Genomic DNA, 21,364 nt, shown 5'->3' on the forward strand with positions numbered 1-21,364 from the left:
CCACAGTTCAATGCTACCTGGGAGTTCGGTTATACCACTCTCGAGATGACCTATTCGCAGACCCTCCCCTCTGGCTCGGTGGCACACAACACTTTCCCACTGGTGAGAGGCGAAGAGCTCCGCATTGCATTGGGAAGAAGCCCGCTGCATACGGAGACGCCCCATAGCGACGGCCTGGGATGTCACGCTCCTACAGTTCAAATAGCAGAGAGTCCCCCCCCCCCGTGGCACCCCTCCACATTTGATTCTAAGATGCTTCAGACATCAGGGCAAACAAACGGGGGAAATGTATTTATTTATTGATTGTTTCAGCTACAAGCCTTACAACAGTATAAAACAGTATGGATAAAAAGATACAAAAACGTAGCATATATAAAAAACAAAAAACAAATAATCATTAAATAAGAAAATAACAGCAACAGAGCAGCTTCACACAAGACAGTTTGCTAATTCATAGAACCACCTTGCTCATACGTGTATAAATGCAGTACCACCATCTATGACTACAAAGAACAACCCCCCATCCTTGCCAAAAACTTTAAAAGGAGGGCCCAGAAAGAAAGTGCATATAGCAATTGTTAATAACAAACCATTAGGAAAAAAGACAACTACTACTGGGGGCAACCCTCATTATACAAAGAATATTAAAAAGAAGTACAGAGAGAAAGTGTGTGAACATAGAACAGTTAGCTACAGCAAGGCTTTAAATATGGCTTTTGAGGCAAGGAGGGAGTAGGTAGTTCCATCACACAGAAGTGTCAAAGCTGGGGAATTGTAAGATCTTGTAATTCGGTGAACCCCAGCTTGGCTGGTAACTCCCCTAGGCAGGGCCAAGCAGCCCAAATATATAAGGCTACTGAACTGTGAGCAATGTTGTTGCCCGGCCTTACACCAAGTGCTAGTACAGTTTCAATGCAGCTTTGCCCCACTAGATTTAAAAAGGGGGTAGAGCCACCATCGCTGAGCTGCATCAAATTTCCTGCAAAACAAGGTGAAGTGGATAGCATTGTCTACCTTCCCAAGGCTACAATCGCAATATTCTAGTGCAGCCGCTAGCCTACAGGTACGGGCTAGATAACCTCTTAATAGCTGCACACCCAACCTATATTTTATATACAGGGAGCACTTCAGTTCGGGGTACAACAAATCCGGTAATCCGTAGGGGCAGGGTCATAGACGTTGTTAAAGTAATAACTTGTAATTGATTCAGGCCTGAATTCCTGGCATACCCTCATCTTATTGAATTCACGGTACCGGTCCTTAACCTGACCCGTAGTGTCCTGTCTGACTGACGGGTTCTGCCCCCATAAGCCTCCAGTTGGAGATTCCCTAAGATCTTTTTAATGTGAGCCCTCCATGAATGCCCCCCAAGTCCACCACTCGAAATGACCTCTTCAAGGGTTTCCAAGTACACTGCTGCCTTAGGGTTACGTGGGGGGAAATAAAACAGCTAGTACTTACTCCTGAGAATTGGTATCTCTGTGGCTGGTACCCAGTAGCAATCATAGAGAGACAGGAGAACACATAGAAATATGTCATTTAGGAATGTTTCCATCACTGGTTCTGTGGATTGATCTGCCCAGTAAGTTCACAGATCCACTGAATCCTTAGGTGACAGTTTCCAAGCTGCAAATTCATGATTTTTTAATCTTTCCCTAAATCCCTTGCTTTTCTTCCATTGATGCTTTTCATTGCTGCCTACAGTTGTCCAAAAATGATTCCCAAGGGATGATGAAGGTTATGTTCAGAAGTACAAGAATATTGCTTGGTGAGAAGCTGAAAACCTTTGCTAATAGCGCAGGTTCAGGGCTGATTCACAGAGATATGTAAGAGTATGTAAAAGTACTTCTGTATTACTACTTTCCATCCTCATAAATGCTTTTGTCATTTGGACCCATGAACAGATAAATGTACTATTTCACTTTCCAGGAAAAGTATAAAATTGTCTTTAAATCTCTGTAATGCATGTAAAATAATTATTAGTCAGGTTACTGCCTTTTGACCAATAAACTACTGCTGACACAGGTGCACCTTTGAGTAAAGGTATCTGTAGCAGTTTTTGTGTGGTTGTGTGTGATGCCATGGAAAAATGGTTTAATGCAATACCAGTTCTGAACAACCATTTCGCCTAAGCTGTTTAAATTGAAAAGATGAATTATATTTACCGTTTTGTGGAAACCACTTCATAGAATGTATTTTTTGTTGAAATGGACTTCTCAGATTATTTTTAAGGTGCAAATGCCATTTATCTTGAAAATTAGTATTTTTCTATAGTTTTTTCTATAACTTGCAAAGGTCCTTCCTCCTTTCATCCACTACCCGTCCTCACTCCCCGTCGCTCAGTGATGCCTCACTTTTAAAAAAGTTTTTTTGTTTTAGTTACCCCCAATTCCACTTTCCACCTGCTATTATTTCTTTACAAGCTATTATATTCCATCTTCTTCCCCTTTCCTTTCTTTCTTTTTTCAATAAAGAACCCATCAACCCCCATTCCTTCTCCCTTTCCTAAAATGAGTTAATTTTTTACCAATCCTATGCTTTTACTTTTTTCTACTTTACCCCTTGAAGAGGCCCATCTGTAGCCTCATTCCTCCTATAAACCCTTTGCCTACCCTGCCGCCCTCTACTTTAGTGTTCTTACACATTTTTCTAGTTTAATATTAAACCTATGTCCACTAAGAGGGATTCAACGTGGAGTCAGCTTGTTTCTTTTTAAAAAGATTTTCGATTCTTTAGTAAAACATTTCTCATTGTTCTTGATTTTTTTTTTTTTTTTTCTATTATTTTAGACCAAACTGTATTTCCATTAATTTGTTTTTCCGTTAAAAAGCTTTTCAGTGATCTGGTTTCTCAGTACTAGGTTTCTATTATTTTGTTTATTTATGTATTTACATATTACAATTTGTGTATGTTTTTTCGGAGTGGACAAATAGCTTGGCTAGAGTTTGTACATTGAAGTGCTTAGTAGCTAAAAGGTCCTGTGCTTAACCGTACTCAAAGGAGCAGAAAGTAGATGGTAGACATTCACAAGCACTGCTGATAGACTGAGTGCAGATAAATTAATCAAGTACAAAATAAACCTACATTTAAAGGAGCATGAGAATAATTTAAGAGGGTTGAGGGTGCTCCCGGAACATTAAGAAGGTGTGGGGTCCCTGGAAGGAGGCCTGAAACAATGACCTAGGGAAAAGTCAGGCAACCGAGCCTGTTGATATGGTTACACAGGAAGAGACAAATCCAAGGGGCATTAATTGCCTAGTTAGCTATAGATGATGTGATGTAAAGCTATGCCACGTAACTGATTTGTGAAGTATACTCTACATTGTACTGCCTGCAGTGATACTATAAAACTGAGATTGCCAAATCAAATTAATTTTAAGAGTAACTTCAGAGTGTATCAAAAGGCACGGCCATGATGCTGACCTGGTTTGTTGTGCCCCACTGAGGCTCCAGCAGGGCCCTCTGTAATCTGCCTATACCACAGGTATTTTGGTGGTGCTAGAGACCCAAACGCCCTGAGATGAGGGCCCCTTCTGAGAATTGAGAGGGAGAATTTGAACTTCGGACTTGCTGATACGTGGAATAACCCCAGTTACCAATGCTTCCCTTGCAGACGAGCATCCAAGAAGACATCTGCACTCAACTGACACTCTGATGTCGGTGAGGAAAAATGTCAAGTATGGATGAAGCAAGGCACCATTGGAGAGAAGTGGGAAGGCCCTATCAAGGGTCAATTTAAAGGCAGACTGAGAAAGAAGAAGATGAACATGGTCTAGAAGATCTGACTGAGTGGGATGGCCCATGAAACACTGCCCAGTAAGAGTTGCTTGTCTGAGTGCCAGGGAAGAAAAGACCGCTAATGAGTGGTAAATGGTAGGAGAAACAAAGATCCTCTGGCAGTGTTGCAAGGAAAAGAATTTCCCCAGTCACGGTGAGGACTCACATGACTGCGATGACGATTACATTGCCGACTTGCAAGTCCACTAGGGGAAGTGGTTTTTGGGAAGAGGAAATACCAGCTTCTGCTTCGTGGACTGCAGAATCTGACTGCTGGACTCTGGACTGCCTGTCGTTTTTGGCATCAAGACTTCTGATTTCACAAAATACTGGATTCTTGGTTTTTAGGATCCTTGGCTGCAAAAGAATTACTTCATGAATACATTGAACCTGCATAAACTATTGTACATTGCATAATGTCAGTTATTGCTGACGCATTGCGTATATGTTTCTAAAAGGCTGAGTAAGTCCCTTCCTCTTTTTTTTTTTTACAATACTTTCAGAGTCTCTAAAGCAATGTCCAAACTCAAAAACAATCATCTTGACTAAAGGGATTCTTTGTGTTCTGGGGTAATCTCTTGCGAATAATAGTTTTGATAAACTTGCTCTATTTCCAATTTCCTAATTCTCAAGGGAGCTCTTGTTATAGGAAATACGTCTTACCTTAATGTCTGTTTAGCGGTATCTTGGATTCCCACCCAAAATAATAAATCACGCTAGTTCTTACTGTCATAAAATATTTAAGACAGAGCTCTGTTTTGTTTTATTTAAGTGATTAATCTTTCTTTACCTTGAAATGAAGTTACTTGCTTGAATATTTCAGAAGAACCCAAACTAGGTTTTTTCACCTTTCTTGCTTTCTCTCTTTTACAGAAAATACAGGATCGTTGGCAGAAGACGAAAGAGGAGAGCCGGGACTCCGCAGGAAGGCGAGGCTGTCCGGAACTCGACTGGAGGCTGTCCGGAGGACAAGAAAGGCTGGAACTCGACTGGAAGGTGGTCGGAGAATGTGGAACACTGGAACTCGACTGTGGGCAGGCTGGAGGACAAGGAACTTGATTTGACTGGAAGCAGGTGAGCAGAGCAATAGGTACGAAGCCAAGCAAGGCCTCAGACTCACAAGCCTCCTTAACTAGACAAATGTGCACATGTGCCTTTTGGCAGTTGATTGCTTGTTAAGGAAATGAGCAGTTATCCTCCTGATTGTGGCACATGTTCAGTACAGATCACATTGTGAAGAGCACATGTTTTGGCAGTTACAGTTGGAGCAGGTGGAAAGGGAGTTGATTGCTTGTTAAGGAAATGAGCAATTATCCTCCTGATTGTGGCATGTGTTCAATACAGATCACATTGTGAAGAGCACATGTTTTGGCAGTTACAGTTGGAGCAGGTGGAAAGGCATTTGGTTGCTTGTTAAGGAATGAGCAATTATCCTCCTGATTGTGGCACATGTTCAGTACAGATCACATTGTGAAGAGCACATGTTTTGGCAGTTACATTTGGAGCAGGTGTAATACAATGTTCATAATCAACAAGGATTGGTTATAATAAATGAGTCATTTAGCATTGGTTATTGCAAACTTAATATTCAAGGATGTAATGAATATACCCAAATAAGTCTGAATGTTACAAGCCAACAGCATCTCACTGTAATCGAGCTCTTGGATGTGCTAGTGTACTCACAGCAGGTAATTGGATGCCAGAGTGCACAACTTACTCCTAAGCCCAAGACATAGGACCATTGTTTTTGACTTCCTGAGGCTAGGCAGGCCCCTTGGTAAGTTTGCCCCTTTGGCCTTTTGAAAAGGCTGACAACCACTGCCTTGCATGCCCTCCGTCAGCAAGCAGCTTGCCAAAGCTATAGACAAGCAGTTATTGACATCCTGTTGTGCCCTTACTTTGTGCACATGTACTTCTGGCTCATAGATTTGGGAGAGTACAATAATTCTTTCCTCCAAAGAAGCACACCCAGAAGAGGGTTGCCATCTTCTCTTCCCCCTCCTCCTAAGCTTAGGCTGTGGGGGACCTGATGATAACTCCCCAGGAGACTGCCAATATGTGCAACTTTGACATTGACTAAGGAGGCTGTCTTGTCTAACCTCTAGCTCTTCAAATGTGAACTGTAAGAGGAAATCAACTCAGTTCTGTTGGACCTGAATGCAAACCTTGTTGCGAAAATTCCTGTTAGACTTGGCATCCTTAGCATGGTCTCCCCTAACATTTTGCCTCTGTTTCCCAGGTTGTTGATGTGTGCTGAACTCTGTACTGTTCTGTTTTTGATGTTCTGGGCACTTTACCACTGCTAACCAGTGCTAAAGTGCAGGTGCTCCTATGTAAGTTGTATGTAAAATTGGCTATCCATGATTGGCATATTTGTTTTACTAGTAAGTCCATAGTAGAGTGCACTAGAGGTGCCCAGGGTCTGTAATTCAAATGCTACTAGTGGGCCTGCAGCACTGGTTGTGCCACCCACATTAGTAGCCCTGTAAACATGGCTCAGACCTGCCACTGCAGTGTCTGTGTGCTGTTTTAAACTGCCAATTTGACTTGGCAAGTGTACCCACTTGCCAGGCCTAAACCTTCCCTTTTTATACATGTAAGGCACCCCTAAGGTAGGCCCTGAGTAGCCCCAGGGGCAGGATGCAGTGTATGTTAAAGGTGGGACATCTACTGGTGTGTTTTAACATGTCCTAACAGTGAAATACTACAAAATTCGGGTTTCACTGTGCAAGGCCGATCTCTCTCATGGGTTAACATGGGGGCTGCCTATAAATACTAATAAAGTGCAGATTCCCTTTGAGAGCAGATAGAAATATGGAGTTTAGGGTCTTGGAGCTCACAACTTAAAAATACATATTTAGTGAAGTTGTTTTTTAGATTGTTCTTTTCAAAATGCCACTTTTAGAAAGTAGGCATTTTGGGCCAGATGTAGCAAAGGGTTTTACCCATTTTGTGTCTATGGGAAAATGTGTTCGTACATATGGCCCTTTCTTTCTTAAACCATTATGTGGCTCTGCCTGTTTGTGGATTCCCTGTCTGTGTCAGTTTGACAGTTGGGCTGTTTGCACCTCTCTCTAGACAGTGACACAAAGGGGGGTTGGGGTGTATCCCGCATATCCTGATGAGCCATCTGTGCTGGGAGGGAGGCGAGAAGTGGTCTCTCACATCTGAAAGGGCTGTGCCTGCCCTCACTCAATGCAATCTCCAACGCCCTAGTGTGTGGCTGGGACCTGGCCTGGCCAAAAAAGGATCTCACAGACACTTGAGACTTTAATTTGAAGTTTGTCAACTTCAAAGGCAGAAAGGGGTATAAGTATTGGACCCAAAACCCCAGACTTTAGATTACTTCAAGGATTCAAGAGGAACCTCTGCCTGGAGAAGAACTGAAGCGCTGAGAAGTGCTGCCCTGGCCTGTGACTGTGTTGTGTTGGGCTATCCTGCAGTTGCTGCTTCTGCCTGTGCAAGGGGATAGAGACTGGACTTTGTTGTATTCCTGCTTGAGAGGTATCTCCAAGGGTTTGGAGTAGAGCTTGCCTCCTGTTTTGAAGCCTCAGGGACAGCAAAGGCTTCACCAACCATTTCTGTGTCTGCATGCTGTGGTCTCTAGCTTGTCAGAGGGTGCCATTCCGGTTCCTGGGCCCTGAAAGTGAATTCCTGGAGAAAAACCAGTCTAGGGACACCGGCCAATGCCGTGCGACTTCGCAAAGGGAGCTGCTGCCCAGAACCGCGATGCTGCTTGCCCCGAGGCCGTGGACCTTGCTGAGTGTGACGAACCCGACGACCCTGTAAGCTGACGCCACTACCCCGGAGCCATGCCGCCGCCTGCCCCGGGGCCGCGGACCTCGTAGAAGCCCGACAACTCTGTAGGCCTTGCGTTACGTCAGTTGCTGAAACCCACCCGACTTTGCCGACACTGGAGTGTCGTAAGTCCATCGTCCGTGATGATCCGACGCCATTGCGGCACCTGTGACATCATCATGACCCTGTGAGGTTGCCCCGCAGCATCGTGACTTCGCTGGACCTTGTATTTGCCAGAACCAAGGAACCGACTTCGCATCCGACGCTGCTCACCCTCAATGCCATGTAGTAAGCATCCAACGCTGCTGTGCGATGCCTCGACCCTTCTGCCCGTGCTCCGTGGCACTGGAACTGACGCCGCATTGGATTCAGTGATGCCTCACTCCACTGCTCCGTGCACCAGCCCGTTTCCTACCGTTTTACTAAGGTACTGTACCTGGGGGTTGTACGACTCCGTAAACGGCACCATTAGCGTCACATTGTCACAACATCACATTGTACCAACTTTCAGTATTTGTGCCTCAAGGCACTGTTTGCAGGCGTTTTAATGATACATTCGTATTTTTATCTGTATCTTGTGGATTTTTATCATATTTGGTCTTGTTTATTTAGATAAAAAAATAACTTTTTCTAAACCTGTGTTGTCATTTTGTAGTGGTTCACTGTATTATTGTGTGTGTTTGTACAAATACTTAACACATTGTCTCTGAAGTTAAGCGTACCTGCTCGTGCCAAGCTACCAAAGGGGTGAGCGGGGGTTAACTGAGTGCGATTCTCCTTTACCCTGACTACAGTGAGGGTCCTTGCTTGGACAGGGGTAAACCTGACTGCCAACCAAAGACCCTATTTCTAACAATTCCCATCTAACTCCATTGTTCACTCAGTAGGTTCAAGAGCAAATCAGGATCAAGCACCATTAAGAGAGGCCTTACTGAAAACGAAGTGTGATACTGTTCTAAGATGCAAACACTTGGTATCCTCCTAGGGTAGGAAAATATTCACATAAGAGGAAGAAACAGAGGGGGCAAATTTAGAGACATTTAAGCTGGTCACCTAGGGGTTTGACTTGAAAAAAAACCACATAGTTGGACAGCACCGACCTGAGGACTCAGGAGGGGCAAAGAGACATCTTAGCCAAGTTCCACAGTTTTAAAGTCAAAGAAAAGGTTCTCCGAGCTACATGAGGCAAGGTCTCTTCTTTTTGGGCTTTGACTGCACCTTATTACAGCACATCTTCCCACTTACTATACTGAGGCACAAGCAATTTAGTACTGAACATTGCACAGTGAACACACCTGATATTGCTGGCTGCACCCCTTTGGCATTTTAATTTCCATAACGAATTTCATCACACTTCAGACAGTCAATGCAGCACAGATATTGCTAATCTAACTAGAAGAGGCCATCCAGAGATAACCAGCCTCCACTGGCATGGTAGGAGACAACAGGTTTGGAGAAAGCCTTGTGAGTCAGTGGTCAACTTAGAAGGTTAGCATTGGCAAGAGGCGAGGCGACAAATATGCCGAACTGAGACAAGAGTAAGACATGTACACATGGGGGAATTAGAGGTTCTCCTTGGGTAATCCACGAGTGACAAACTCTTAGACGCCGTTGAGTTCCTGAGATTTAGATGCTGAACTGGGAGGCCTTAATCCTTCACTTCTGAACTGCTGAAGCATGAAGTGTGAGACGTTATTAGTTCTTTCTCTACTTTCCTGTTTCCCATGTGCCTTTCTGTTATTATGTATGAAGCAGAAGGAGGGCCCTGAAATTTCCCACAAAATCCTCAGTACTCCTGTGCAAAAGTGGTCTATCATTCAGGTCTACCATGGGTCCCCGGTTTAGGCGGAGGTCCACTCGTGCACTGGATTGATCCTTGTTACATCATTGTTCTGTTATGTTGTTGTGTTCTTCTTGGTTTGAAAGGCATGTTTTGGGGGAAAGAGGAAGGAGTATCAGTTGTCAATGCCGACAATACTGTGAAACAGTTACTATAGCACATTCCACCGGTGAGACCATTCACACGCCTACCAACCAAGGGAATGCTGTTCAGAAGACTTTCTGAGACATCGAAACCCTACACTTCGTAGAGAATTACGATAGTATTGCTGAATACAAAAGGAATGAGCTTTTCAGAACTAAAGTGTCAAATTATGGTGTTCTTTCAGAGAAGAATTATATGATATCATAGCTATCCAGGAAATACACTTTAAACATTCTGACAAATCCTTTCTGATGCATAAACAATATCCAGTAGCTCTCTACTCATCGTCTTGAACTAAGCGTAATGAAATTGGCCTTTCTTACACAGAGTGCTGGGTTTCACTCCCACAGCTGGTAATAAGGGGCAAGGATGGGGAGGTTCTCAATGGTCACTGGTCAAACCTGCTGCAGCCGTGTCACAATGGCCACTGTGTGTGCACCAAATACTGGATAGAATAGCTTCCTGATGTGGCCTGGTGGGCTTCTCAGAGGGCGACGGGGTTACTGGGAGACTTCAACCTTTTATAGCTCATTCTTGTAGGTTCTTTTTCATCCCTGCTTTCTGCTGGTTAATCTTTTTCTATCTTTCTCTTCCCCATTCTTCCCACTCTTCCTGCCTTTCTCTGTCTTGCTCAGAGTCAAAGTCTCATGTTGAAAAATAAGCCACTGTCCCCAAAAATGAGGGTCTGTGTGGGAACAGACTAGCACTGCCTAGAGGGAAGTGTAGTTTTACGCAAAGACAGAAACTGTTTTTGAGTTCTTACGTATGTTTTTTTTCCTCTTGTATTGCAGATGGCACAGAGAGTTCCATGGTGCTTGAAAACCAGCCACCTCTCTCAGATGGTACAGCTGTACTTGTGTTAAAGGGCAGAATGAAGGGCATCCAAGGACATTGCAATTCATGCTACATGGACGCTGCACTCTTTAGGTACAGGGTCTCTGCCTTCACCTTGGGCGCTTGGGTTGGGGTCTTGGAATTACAGTCGGTAGAATCCACCCTGGAGGTGCTCTGACCTGCCTGCCCTCAGTCCATGAACAAGAGGATCCATAGCTCTCAGTTCATGAACAGGAGGACAGATAGCTGCTGCTGCTAGTGACTTGGCCAGCTCCTTATAGATCACCTAGACATAAATAAATATGAAAATTTGCATTCTCATATATAGAAAAGCCACACTGATCATCCAGTTCTTCCCTCATGGTATGAAATGAAATAAAGGGTCTGGGAAATGTATGGATTTGTTTTAATATTTCGGGTACATCATTATATAAAAAACACATTCATAAGAAAGAAAATATATTTTATCTCAATAACACAATATTGCACATATTATTTATGAATTCCTTTCAGACTGAATAAAAGGACTTGTGAAATATTGGAAGCTCATGACGTTGCAACAGGTGAAAGACAGCACAGTGGGATTAGATCAGATTTGTTTATTTGTGTTTCTGGCGTGTGATCGTCATGCGCACAAGAAAGCCAAAACAAATATTAAAAATATTTTTACAAAATTAAAGAAAAAACAAGAATAGTATTAAAATATATTAGGAGTAATAATAAAAGCACCTTAATTTGCAATTATGTTCAGTGCAAATGACATGCTGCATTTTCTAAACACATTTTATTGAGTTTTTCTTACAAACATGTTATCACATAACTTGCAGTTCCTGGGAGACTTTCCCAATAACCATGTTCTTTCCTACCCCCTTAGCTGATCCTTAGTGGAGTAGTTTCCAATAATATCCTGCAGGATACCAACCAGGGAAAATCTCAATTGTACCTCTGTTCCTGGAGAACTTTCCCAATCCCTCCCCCCTCCCTCCAGTGGTTGAGGTCTCACATTAGAGAGTTTTGTATTGGGTCATCTGCCTGTGTGTCGCTCCCCAGCTGCAATAGGGTACTATCTAGGACTCAGGTGGCTCAAGCCCTCATGGTCGTGCTTTTAGTTACCTACGTGTATGCATCTAATGTCGAGTCCCCTCTCCCCATGTTAAAGGGCCAGGCGAATTCTCAGAGGTGGAGTTCTCAGTATCAGCACCTGGGTGATGTAAGCTGTCTACAAGTGCCTCCCATGCTCGAGCCATGTCCAACATTCCTATCCCTATCACCGCTTCTCTCCGGAGCACTGTTCCTTCATATTCAGTCCACCTTTCTAACTCCCTACGCCAGGTGTCCAGCCTTGAGTCTGGTGGAGCCTTGCAGCACATAGTTATTTCTCGCTTAGCTAGTATTAAGGCTAAATCTTGGAATTTGCTGGCAGTCTTTGTTCTGGATGTATGACAGTGTATTGGGCAGTATTTTGGAGAGAGAGAGGGATGTCTTTCTCAACAGTTTCTGCTAACATTAAGGTCACCTCTGCCCAGTATGAGATTAATACACGGCATGTCCAAATCATACGTGAGAAATCCGCTCCCTGCCCTACGACATCTAGAGCAGGTTGCATCCGTGGTGTTGAAGTATCTATTAATGTTCCCTGGTGTAAGGTATGCTTGATGGAGAATGCAGAAATTAATCAACTTAAACCAAGCGTTTCTAGACACCCTTGGCAGTCTGTCCAAGATTGTCTCCAGTTCCCTGTCTGCTATGGGCTCCTCCTGCCAAGGGGATCTCAGTCTCTACAGTGGTTGAAGCACATCTCCCTAGATGGCCCTATATAGACAGGTGACCGTCTTAAAGGTGCTGGAAGATAGAACCATGTTTTGACAGCTTGTAAGTTGCCAAGGTTCGGTGGAGCCCGTCCTCCAATGTTTGCGGTGGGCAGTCAACACCGTTCAGTGCAATAAGAAGTGCCATTGTGGGAGGTCAAACTCTCTGCAGAATTCCTCGAAGCGCCGCATCTCAGCATCGCGATATAGGGCACCTATTTTGATCACTCCTGTCTCTATCCATTCTTGCACCCCCATGCCCCTACCCATGTGGTAGGACTGTCAGCATTCTCAATGGCAATTCCGGAGAGTATGGGGCGCGAACACCCATTCTCCGGAGTCCTCAGTGCCAGCATTTCTGCATTACCAGAAATTCCAGTGGCTCTCCCTACTCTCAATAACATTCGAGTGAGGTCCTCCCACTCAGGAACAGAGGGGCCCAATAGTCTCCCCGGGTTCTGCCTGCCCGCCAGCCACTGGGTGTACCACTGCAGTTGTGCTGCAAGGTAGTGTGCCTCAAAGTCTGGCACCGCCAGTCCCCCCGTGCCACCGACCTCTCCGTTTTTACTAATGCCACTTGCCTGCGGCCTTTTACCCATATGAACACCATGATAAAGGAGTCTAGTTCATGCAAAAGGGCCCGGGGGATCCAAACAGGAAGCACCCCGAAGAAGTACAGCATTCACGGGAGAGCCACCATCTTCAGTAAAGCTACACGTTCCACTGCTGACAATGGCAGGGACTTCGAGATGTCCACATGCTCCTTCAGCTTCCTCATCACCCCCAGGTAGGACAGACTGCGGGATTCCCAGCGCAATATCCCCAGGTCCACAGGGGCTGTTTGGCCTGCCGCAGAAGGGAATAACTGTGTTTCCTCCCACCTCTGCCCTGACATTCTCCCAAACTCCTCCAGTAAGCACTTGGCACCCTCTAGGTCCCCCCTCCATATCGGTAAGGAAGAGAAGCATGTGGTCTGCATAAAGCGCAGTGTGCTGCGGGATCATCCCTGTCTGTAGTCCCCTAAAGTGGTTGCCCATTCTGGCTAAGCTGACAAGGGGTTCCATAGCTAATGCAAAAAGCAATGGTGATAGGGGGCACCCCTGCCATGCCCCTTGTCCCACGTTGTAACTTTCAGAGATGGCCTGGCTGATACGTACTCAGGCCATAGTATAAAGGAGTCGTGTCCAGGCCAGAAAGCCATCTCCCAGGCGCATGTGCTTCATCACTGCGTAGAGGAACCCCCATTCAAAGCTATCAAAAGCTTTTTAAGTGTCCACTGAGAGCACAGCCGCCGTCTCTCGATCGTAGGATATGGTTTCTAAGAGTAAGAGGAGTCTCTGGATATTCAAGGTAGTATTCCGACCGGGAATTAACCCTGCTTGGTCGGGATGTATTAATTTGGACATCAGGGCAGAAGCCTACTGGCCAATATTTTACTTAATATTTTATAATCAACGTTCAGCATTGAGAGCAGGCGATAGGCCCCCACAGTCCATTGTACGTTTACCCGGCTTAAGACTATTAATGTCTCTCAAGTGGAAGTTGGAAGGCTTCCGTGGTCCTTGGCTGTCTTGTAGGACTCCACTAATTTGGAGGGCTAATTGAGCCACATAGGTAAGATAAAATTCCACCTGGAAGGCATCTGTGCTCGATATTTTGCCCCTGGCCACTGTCTTTATGGCCCACCTTACCTACTGTAAGGTAGTGCCTCTTCCTAGGTCCTCAACATCCTCCTCGGTTAGGCCAGGAACAGGCAGCAGAGAAAGATAGCCGTGTAGCTTCTGCGCCCGCCAATAATTGGTCATTAATAGCATATTGAGTATATAGTCTGTCGCCCTCCTCTGATGCTAGTTCTACTAGAGGCAAACCCCACTTTGTTGGATTTGCCAGCTAGGCCAGTTAAGTGCCCGAGCGATCTCTCTCTGCATGCGCCCTCTCCATATATTTCTTATAATCAAAGAATTGCAACCTCTCTACTAGTGCTGCGACTCTCTCCTGGGCCTCCAGGAGATTTGTTTGGAGTTCAGGGCGCCCTGACCTCTGGCTTTCCAGGTATCACAGTCCGCGTTCCGCCTCCGATACTACCCTCAGCAGGGTTTCTCGGGCTCCCTTGGACTTCTCTATACACTGTCCTCGTAACACCTCTTTAAATGCATCCCACTCCGTTAAGGGTGAGAAGGTCATGGCTGCATTGTCTGTGAAGTAGCACCCTATTTTATCCCTAATGGCTCCTCTGAAGAATTGGTCTTCAAGAGATTCAGGAGGTTTTAAGGTTCATGTGGGTATGCTAGGTCTTGGGTGGCCCTTCCGCATTTGGAGTAATATCGGGTTATGATCTAATATAGTGCAGGCTAGGTACTCGACGTTGTGCACCAAACCCTGTAGGTTTGGCGTGCGAAGGAACGTGTTCAGTCTAACACAGAGGTCATGTAGAGATGAGAAGTAGGAGTATTCACGGGATTGGGGGCATAGTCTCTGCCAGGAGTCTGTAAGGCTCCATCATGCCTGCCAGACCGCGAAGGACTGAGCTATGGGACCTATATCCACAAAGCAGCCAGGTTCTCTGCCCACGCTCTTGGGACACTGCAGTATAGGCATTGGATCTCTGTCCCTGCCCTTACGCGATCTAGTGGGAGGGGCAATCTGAGTCAATAATGTAGTCCCCCAGGACAGGTATGGCAGCGCAGTGTCAATGTTGTTTCCCGTTGTTCAGGCCTGTTCAGTGCCCGGCATAAAACATAAAGTCATAAAACAAATCCTGATAAGTCCAGGTGGACGTGGACACAGTGTGGGCCAGTGGATATGTGTCCAGATGTCCAACACTGCATGTTACTGTGCTTGCTCTGTTCTGATTAGCTAAGTGTTCCTTGCTAAATGTGACATCTGACTTTTATGGTGTCTAGCAGTGCGCGTACATATATTTCAGCTAAATGTGTTTTATTGGGGCCAATCTCCTAAAACTAGTGTGGTGTTGCTGCACCTATCTGGGGGACCGACCTGTGTTTACTGTTTGCATGTTTGTCTACCAGCTACATGCTGCCCTACCTGTGACTTGTCAATCAGTCAGCCTCTGGCCTGGGTCTTATGGCCTGTCTGACCATGTATTTTTGAGAGCAGGGTTGACGGAGTATTCATGACTGGGGAACTCGACAACAGAGATGTGTTTTCGTTGCTACGTACAAATGCATCATGGCATAAATTGACATTAATTCTTCCAATATTAACATTTCCCCATGTAGTTGAATTCTCAACTACACCATCAACCCCATACTTCATGACAGTCACATTATTGGGGAATTACTTGCAATCTACCCACTTTGAGGACTGTGTTTTTACAGCAGGAAATCCCCAGTTGTAGGAAATCACACAGGAACAATAACAGAATGAAAACGGGCAACAATGACGTGCACAGACCAGTCAGTCACTGGGGGAGCCAGGAGAACCAATTTGGGTACCACTCCTTCTCAGAGGCACCTCCCTCATCATGCATGTCTTTCTGCAATCAGTGCAATGCATGGATGGCAAGAGTCAAAGGTCCATTGTCCATGTCGATGCCTGGTATAAATGTACAACAGGAGACGTCGGTCTTGGTGCACACCCCACCCACCATCACGGTCATCAAGTCCAACACATACCAATGTTGCATCACCAGGAGGTGGATGGCTCTCAGCTCTTCCTTTATTGAATTAAGGCTGATCTCAGTACTGTTCATCATTTTGAACATCTCCCTCCAGGTTATCTGCAACCAGCGGGTGTTTGCTTTTGTCTGCACAGTGAAGAAGGGTATGGACCCTCCCGCTGAAACTTGTGTGTGCATAAACAGTCTAAACTCTTCCGGGATGTTCTTGTACTGAGCCCAGCCAAAATAATCAGCAGTTCTTTTCTCACGAGCCTGATGCAACAGAGTTGTCTTCTTCCTTAGCGGTTGCTGGTAAAACTTGAACAGATCTTCTCCAGTAATTACCAGGGTTGGGGTGTAATGCTGATGAGGGAGCAAAGGCCACGCCATCCAGGCTCGAGCTGAATATATGCAAACTCGCTGTACTGCCAGTAGGAGTCCATTAGCGTGGGGGTGGTCCATTGCATGTCTGGAATGTGCAGGATTGTGCCACAGTTTTCATTCTTTCCCAACAGGATTGTTCCTTTTCCTCTGAAACATAGAATACAGGGTGAGTTTCCATGCAATTAGGGATAGCCCATTCCTTTCTATCCATGTGTACTTAGCTATTTAAGAATCTCAGATTTCCTGGCATGGGGTATCTATACTGGTATTGAGACTCATTACTCCCTTGCATCATCGAGGTGGACGGTCCTCCCTCCCGGTAATTCCCTGTCTGGGGCCCATTTGTAGTGAGAGAAAACAGTCCCAGACACGCTAAGAGCCACCCTGAGGCCATAGATGGAAGCAGGAGCGGATGTTTGTGCACTGGCTAGGTGGTTTGGCTACCTCCAAAAATCTTTTTTTTTTTTTGTGTTCAAAATCTCAGTGCCAAACCGCATCCTCCCCTATGGTTCCCTTCCTGCGCATTCGAGCTAGCTCAGTTTGGATGTCGCAAGGCTCAATGAAGAGGTATAATGTCATGGGATTGGTCTTGTACAGGGTCAGATTTACTACCGCCCTATGTGGCCCTAGTCTATTCGGTTGTACTTTGGCCCTAATCCTACATAAGTACAGATGGAGAAGGCATTTTGCTTTTTCAGGGGCTTCCTCTAGGGATAGGTATAGTCTACCTGTGCATACTGCACGTGGTACCAGCGAATAGATGTAACATGACCCAGCTGATATCTTGGAGCCCACGGTGGTCATGTGAGGATAACACATGTTGTGTAAAAGGGCGCTGTATAGTGCATGTGGAAAACTAGTGTTGGATGCGGTGAAATTGCTGGTGGTGTGTGTGAGGTCTCTATGCAAGCACGGTGGTGAATTTTGAATGGACTCCATTAGACTAGGCTGCTCTTTGAAAATGCTGAAATGCAAGAACACCCCTAGTGAGCAGAGAATGTATACATGAACAGACGCACGTAACTGATAGAACATTGTAGATCTTGCAATGATTCCGGTGTATGTCTCCGTTGCCCTCTGGTGATGGGGACTCTTTGGTTGCAACAACAGTTCAGGAAGAAAGCCTCTGGAGCAGGGTGTTGTTCAGTGAAAGCCTTTGGGGCAGAGTGGTTTGGTACAAGTTTTTGGAGCGGTGTGGTTCCAGATCCCGTTGGGTGTATTGATGTAAGAAAGTTCTGGGAGTGGGTCACTGCTCTTGTTGGGGGTACCAGTGCCGCCATCGAGAAGATGATGGCAGGCTGTAGAGGTGGTGCACTTAGCGGCTCGACTGCAGACCCGTTGGTGAGGACTAAATTTGGTTGTTACACAAAAAAACACGACATCCTTGCATTTGACAATTGTTTAAAAGAATTCCTGCATTTTCTGTAGTTTTGGTAAGGCGCCGGAAGGTGGCCCCTCTTTGGATACCTGGGTCGTTGTTTTTCAGCATGTATTAACCTTTCTGGGTTGTCTGGCCTTTCTCGCGCCACGCCTGACTATGTGTACGTCTGAAGGTATGCTTTACAGGATGATCCTCTCGCATGAAGGTAATTTTAGCTTTGAGATGGTGCTCTGTTGGCGTCACTAGGGTGCAAGGGTCGTCATCAGTGTGACCAGAGACTTCGACCTACATGTGCGTGGGGGATGTGAAACAGAGGAGGCATGTCGCATTGAACATTGGTCTGTGGTCGCATCATGCCCTGAAGTTATGTATGTGCCCCTCTAGTCCCAGAATGTGGCATGCAACGCAACCTTCCCAAATTGGCCCAGGTGACTTGGCTACGCCCTTTCTAGAGGCTTCATTTGGGTTAGTTTTGGGATTCTTTTGTTTGATCTTTTGGGCACTTCCCTAGACCTTCGATCTTAATTGTCATGAACCGGATGGGGCAGGAGAGATGCACCACGGTCCCCATGCATCTCCAAACTGCGGTACTTGACATCGAGGATCACCGTCTCCTCGGGAGGGGGTGCACAAGGCCCAGCATGTTGGCGGATTGCCTAGGCCTGGTACAGGTATGAGCACCTTACTGAGTCTTGATCTGAGCCCTGATGGATATGACCATATTTCAAGAGCTTATGAGTGAAAGGGGAGGCAAAATCGCTGTATTGAGAGCCCGTTGCAGGACTAGGGATTTGTTGAAGTGTGTTCAAAACATGGGAATGGACTGGGACAGCTACATATTTTGGTGAGCCGTCTCTTCTGCCTCGATGGCATGTGGTGCTTTGCAATCTGTCTGAACTCCGTGCTTGTGCTTGGGAGGGTATGGAGTTTTCACTATACTAAGTGTGCAGGAAGCCTGGCTTCTGTTACCAGAGGACAGCTTTGTTTTGGAAATTAAAGGGGGCGTCCATTTGGCTGGAGGCCATTTAACTTTCTGCAGGTTCTACTGCTTTTAGAACTACATGGCATGGGGAGATCTCTGTCCTGGGTGGGTGTCTGCGAATGGGGGGCTTTTTGACTTAGTCATTGAAACTTGCCCCAATTTGGCGTGTGGGTGCGAGGACCTGGGGTGCCTGCTTCTTAATCATCTGTTGGGGAACCGCCCTGCTCCTACTCCCACCTCGCCCCCCCGTCAAACTGCCTTCATCCTGGGGCACGGCCAGTCCACCCCGCCTTGGGGTATCAGCAGAAGAGTGGGACGTAGGCTCCACAGGGCACCCCCCGAATGGCGAACTTTGGTGACGATACCAGATCGAAAGCCGCATAGCAACCTTGAGTTTCCTAAGTGCAAGTAAATATCTAAATCCTTAATGCTGTCTCGCTTGCTTTTATTTTGAGGTTTGGTACAGTGAAGCTAAGATATGCATGAGAAAAAATTATTGATTTGCTTTGGAGTCATTATCCTTGCTGCACACCTGGATTTTGTGCTTGTGTAAAGCCATTGCCTCCCCAGTTAACCCTCCCTGCCATGGTGGTGGACTCAGCCCTTGTTGGGCTGGGTTCCCTGTTTGTGGCTGCTTAGACTATGTGTTTGTCCAACCACCCAACCCCCTATTACGGTGGTGCAACGGTGGACTGACTTCTCTCTGATTGAATGCAGGGTGCATTTGTGTTTCCCCGGACTTGGTTTTGGGGATAAGGATTCTGCAGGGCCGGGCCTGGCTTATCGGCTTCTGACCGCGATGTGCCTTTAGCAGGCACCGGTCGGCCATATGACCCATTCTATGGCAATAAAAACACTGAATGAGGTCTGGCTGCTGCCAGCCTCCCTGGTTTCTGCCGTGATGATTGGGTTGAAATTCTCTGTGGTTGTGTGGTGGGGCTCCCTGCAAAACTGGTGCCATTTGCACGTTTGCGACCAGCGGAGAACCTTTGAGGGCAGTCCTCTTCAATTTATACTGGATCAACTTAGCTGTGTCTCTCTGGGCTTGCTCCTGTTTCTCCCTGTCCTTTTCCTTTTTTTTAATGAAAGTGCAACATGTGTGCTTGTATCTCCTGCCAGGGCTTGGTGTGCTGCCCTACTACGCTGTCCAACCCGCTTTGTATTTTGGTGGGCAGCCCCTTCTTGAGGATATTCTAAAAGAAGACCTGAGGACCCGTTTCTGTCCACGGCTGTCCTGTCTTCTGTCCACACCGTTCTCTCATTCTACCTAGAATATCTGTTAGTGTTGCCTCAGGCTTCATGGTTTCTGCCATCAGCCCCCCTACCTCTGGCAATCAGGGAACATTTCCCTCAGGGCCGTCCATATTTGGTGCCTGTACGAGTTGAAGGCGGTCCAGGCATGCTCGCTTTTTGTCCGCGTTATTGCTGGGATGCGAGCTTGGACGAACACTGTGTTGGTATGCTCTCTGATAACATAGCTTAGCAGCCTTTTAACATCGTCTATTGCCAGGGAAATCCCTGCAGTGTTCTTCCCAAAGCATGAGATCCATTTCTCAGACCCATTCAACAATGGCAGCAATTTGGCTCTTAGCCCTTCCTTATCCAGCTGAGCCCATGGCGTACCTTCTGTAGTAACGGACATATTCTGTTTTCGGGCAGCTCTGCTGGTTTCTCCTTAACAGCGTTCCCATCTCCTCAGCCAATCCTGCATATAAGGGAGGTTCCACTTGGGATCTCCCCCTCCGTGCTGTATACAGTCTTCCGCAACAGCTGTGTCCTCTGGTTCGAGGGATCCCTCCTCCGGCTAGGGCTTATCATACTGATCACTTCTTTCTGTCCAGCCAGCTAGTAGGGGACAAAAGGGTCATGGAAAGACTTCACCTTCCTCCTAAGCTACTGTTAGAAGTGGGGTCGTTGGTTGGCAGTCAGGTTACCCCTTGTCCAAGCAAGGTCCCACACTCTAGTCAGGACAAAGGAGAAACACACCTGGTAAACACCCACTCGCCCCCTTGGGAGCTTGGCACGAGCAGAAAGGCTTAACCCAGAAGCAATGTGTAAAGTATTTGTACCAACACACACAGTAATACAGTGAGAACACTACAAAATGGACACCACACCATTTAGAACAATAGGTAATATGTATTAAGTCAAACAAGATCAAAACAACAAAAATCCAACATACACAAGTCAAAATATGAATTTTCAAAAAAAGTCTTGTGCACTTTACTAGGGAATTACTAATAAATCAAATGAGTTAAAAGGATCTATGCATGTATAGTGGGAGGAGGTAATAACGAAAGATGGAATGTGTTGCATGTAGTTAAAATCTAAAGGAAGGAGAGTAATGCATGGATTGGACAGAGTTGGCATGACAACAAGAATAATTTGTGCATATAGATAGTGTACAGAAGTCTGCATGTGCTGAAATGTCCCTTTAGATATAGAAGCAATGTCTATTTCTTTTCAGTTTTGTTTTTTCCTATTGTTCTTTCTTTTGGAAGTTGGTTTTAGTTACTTTCTTTTGCAAAGACAAAGGTGTGTCACATCTTCCTTTTTTTGGTACTGCTTATAACGGAAGACTTCTTTGTAGTGCATAATCAATCACACCATTTTATGGCATCATTCAGAATGTTATGGCTTTTTGTGGCATTTTTCCCATATCAGCTGCTTTTGACCAGTATATATCTTTGTGACACAGTAGATATGAATACAGATGTCACCACTTGGGAGCAGAAAGCCCTTTTGCAGGAAGACGTTGAGGGTCGCAATTTTCCATCAGAAACAGGCCAGTCATCAA

The 21,364-nt window shown here is 45.7% G+C and overlaps 1 protein-coding gene across 1 annotated transcript in view; it reads left to right on the forward strand.

The window, feature by feature from the left end:
* The window catches only part of LOC138282888 (ubiquitin carboxyl-terminal hydrolase CYLD-like), a 284,328-nt gene that overhangs the window by 191,423 nt on the left and 71,541 nt on the right, over positions 1-21,364 (forward strand). Inside the window, exon 8 of the mRNA XM_069220892.1 lies at positions 10,351-10,486. Coding sequence (XP_069076993.1) covers positions 10,351-10,486 — 136 coding nt within the window. The remainder of the gene's footprint in view (positions 1-10,350; positions 10,487-21,364) is intronic.

This window comes from Pleurodeles waltl, chromosome 2_2 (genome assembly GCF_031143425.1).
Source record: "Pleurodeles waltl isolate 20211129_DDA chromosome 2_2, aPleWal1.hap1.20221129, whole genome shotgun sequence".
Taxonomy (NCBI): domain Eukaryota; kingdom Metazoa; phylum Chordata; class Amphibia; order Caudata; family Salamandridae; genus Pleurodeles; species Pleurodeles waltl.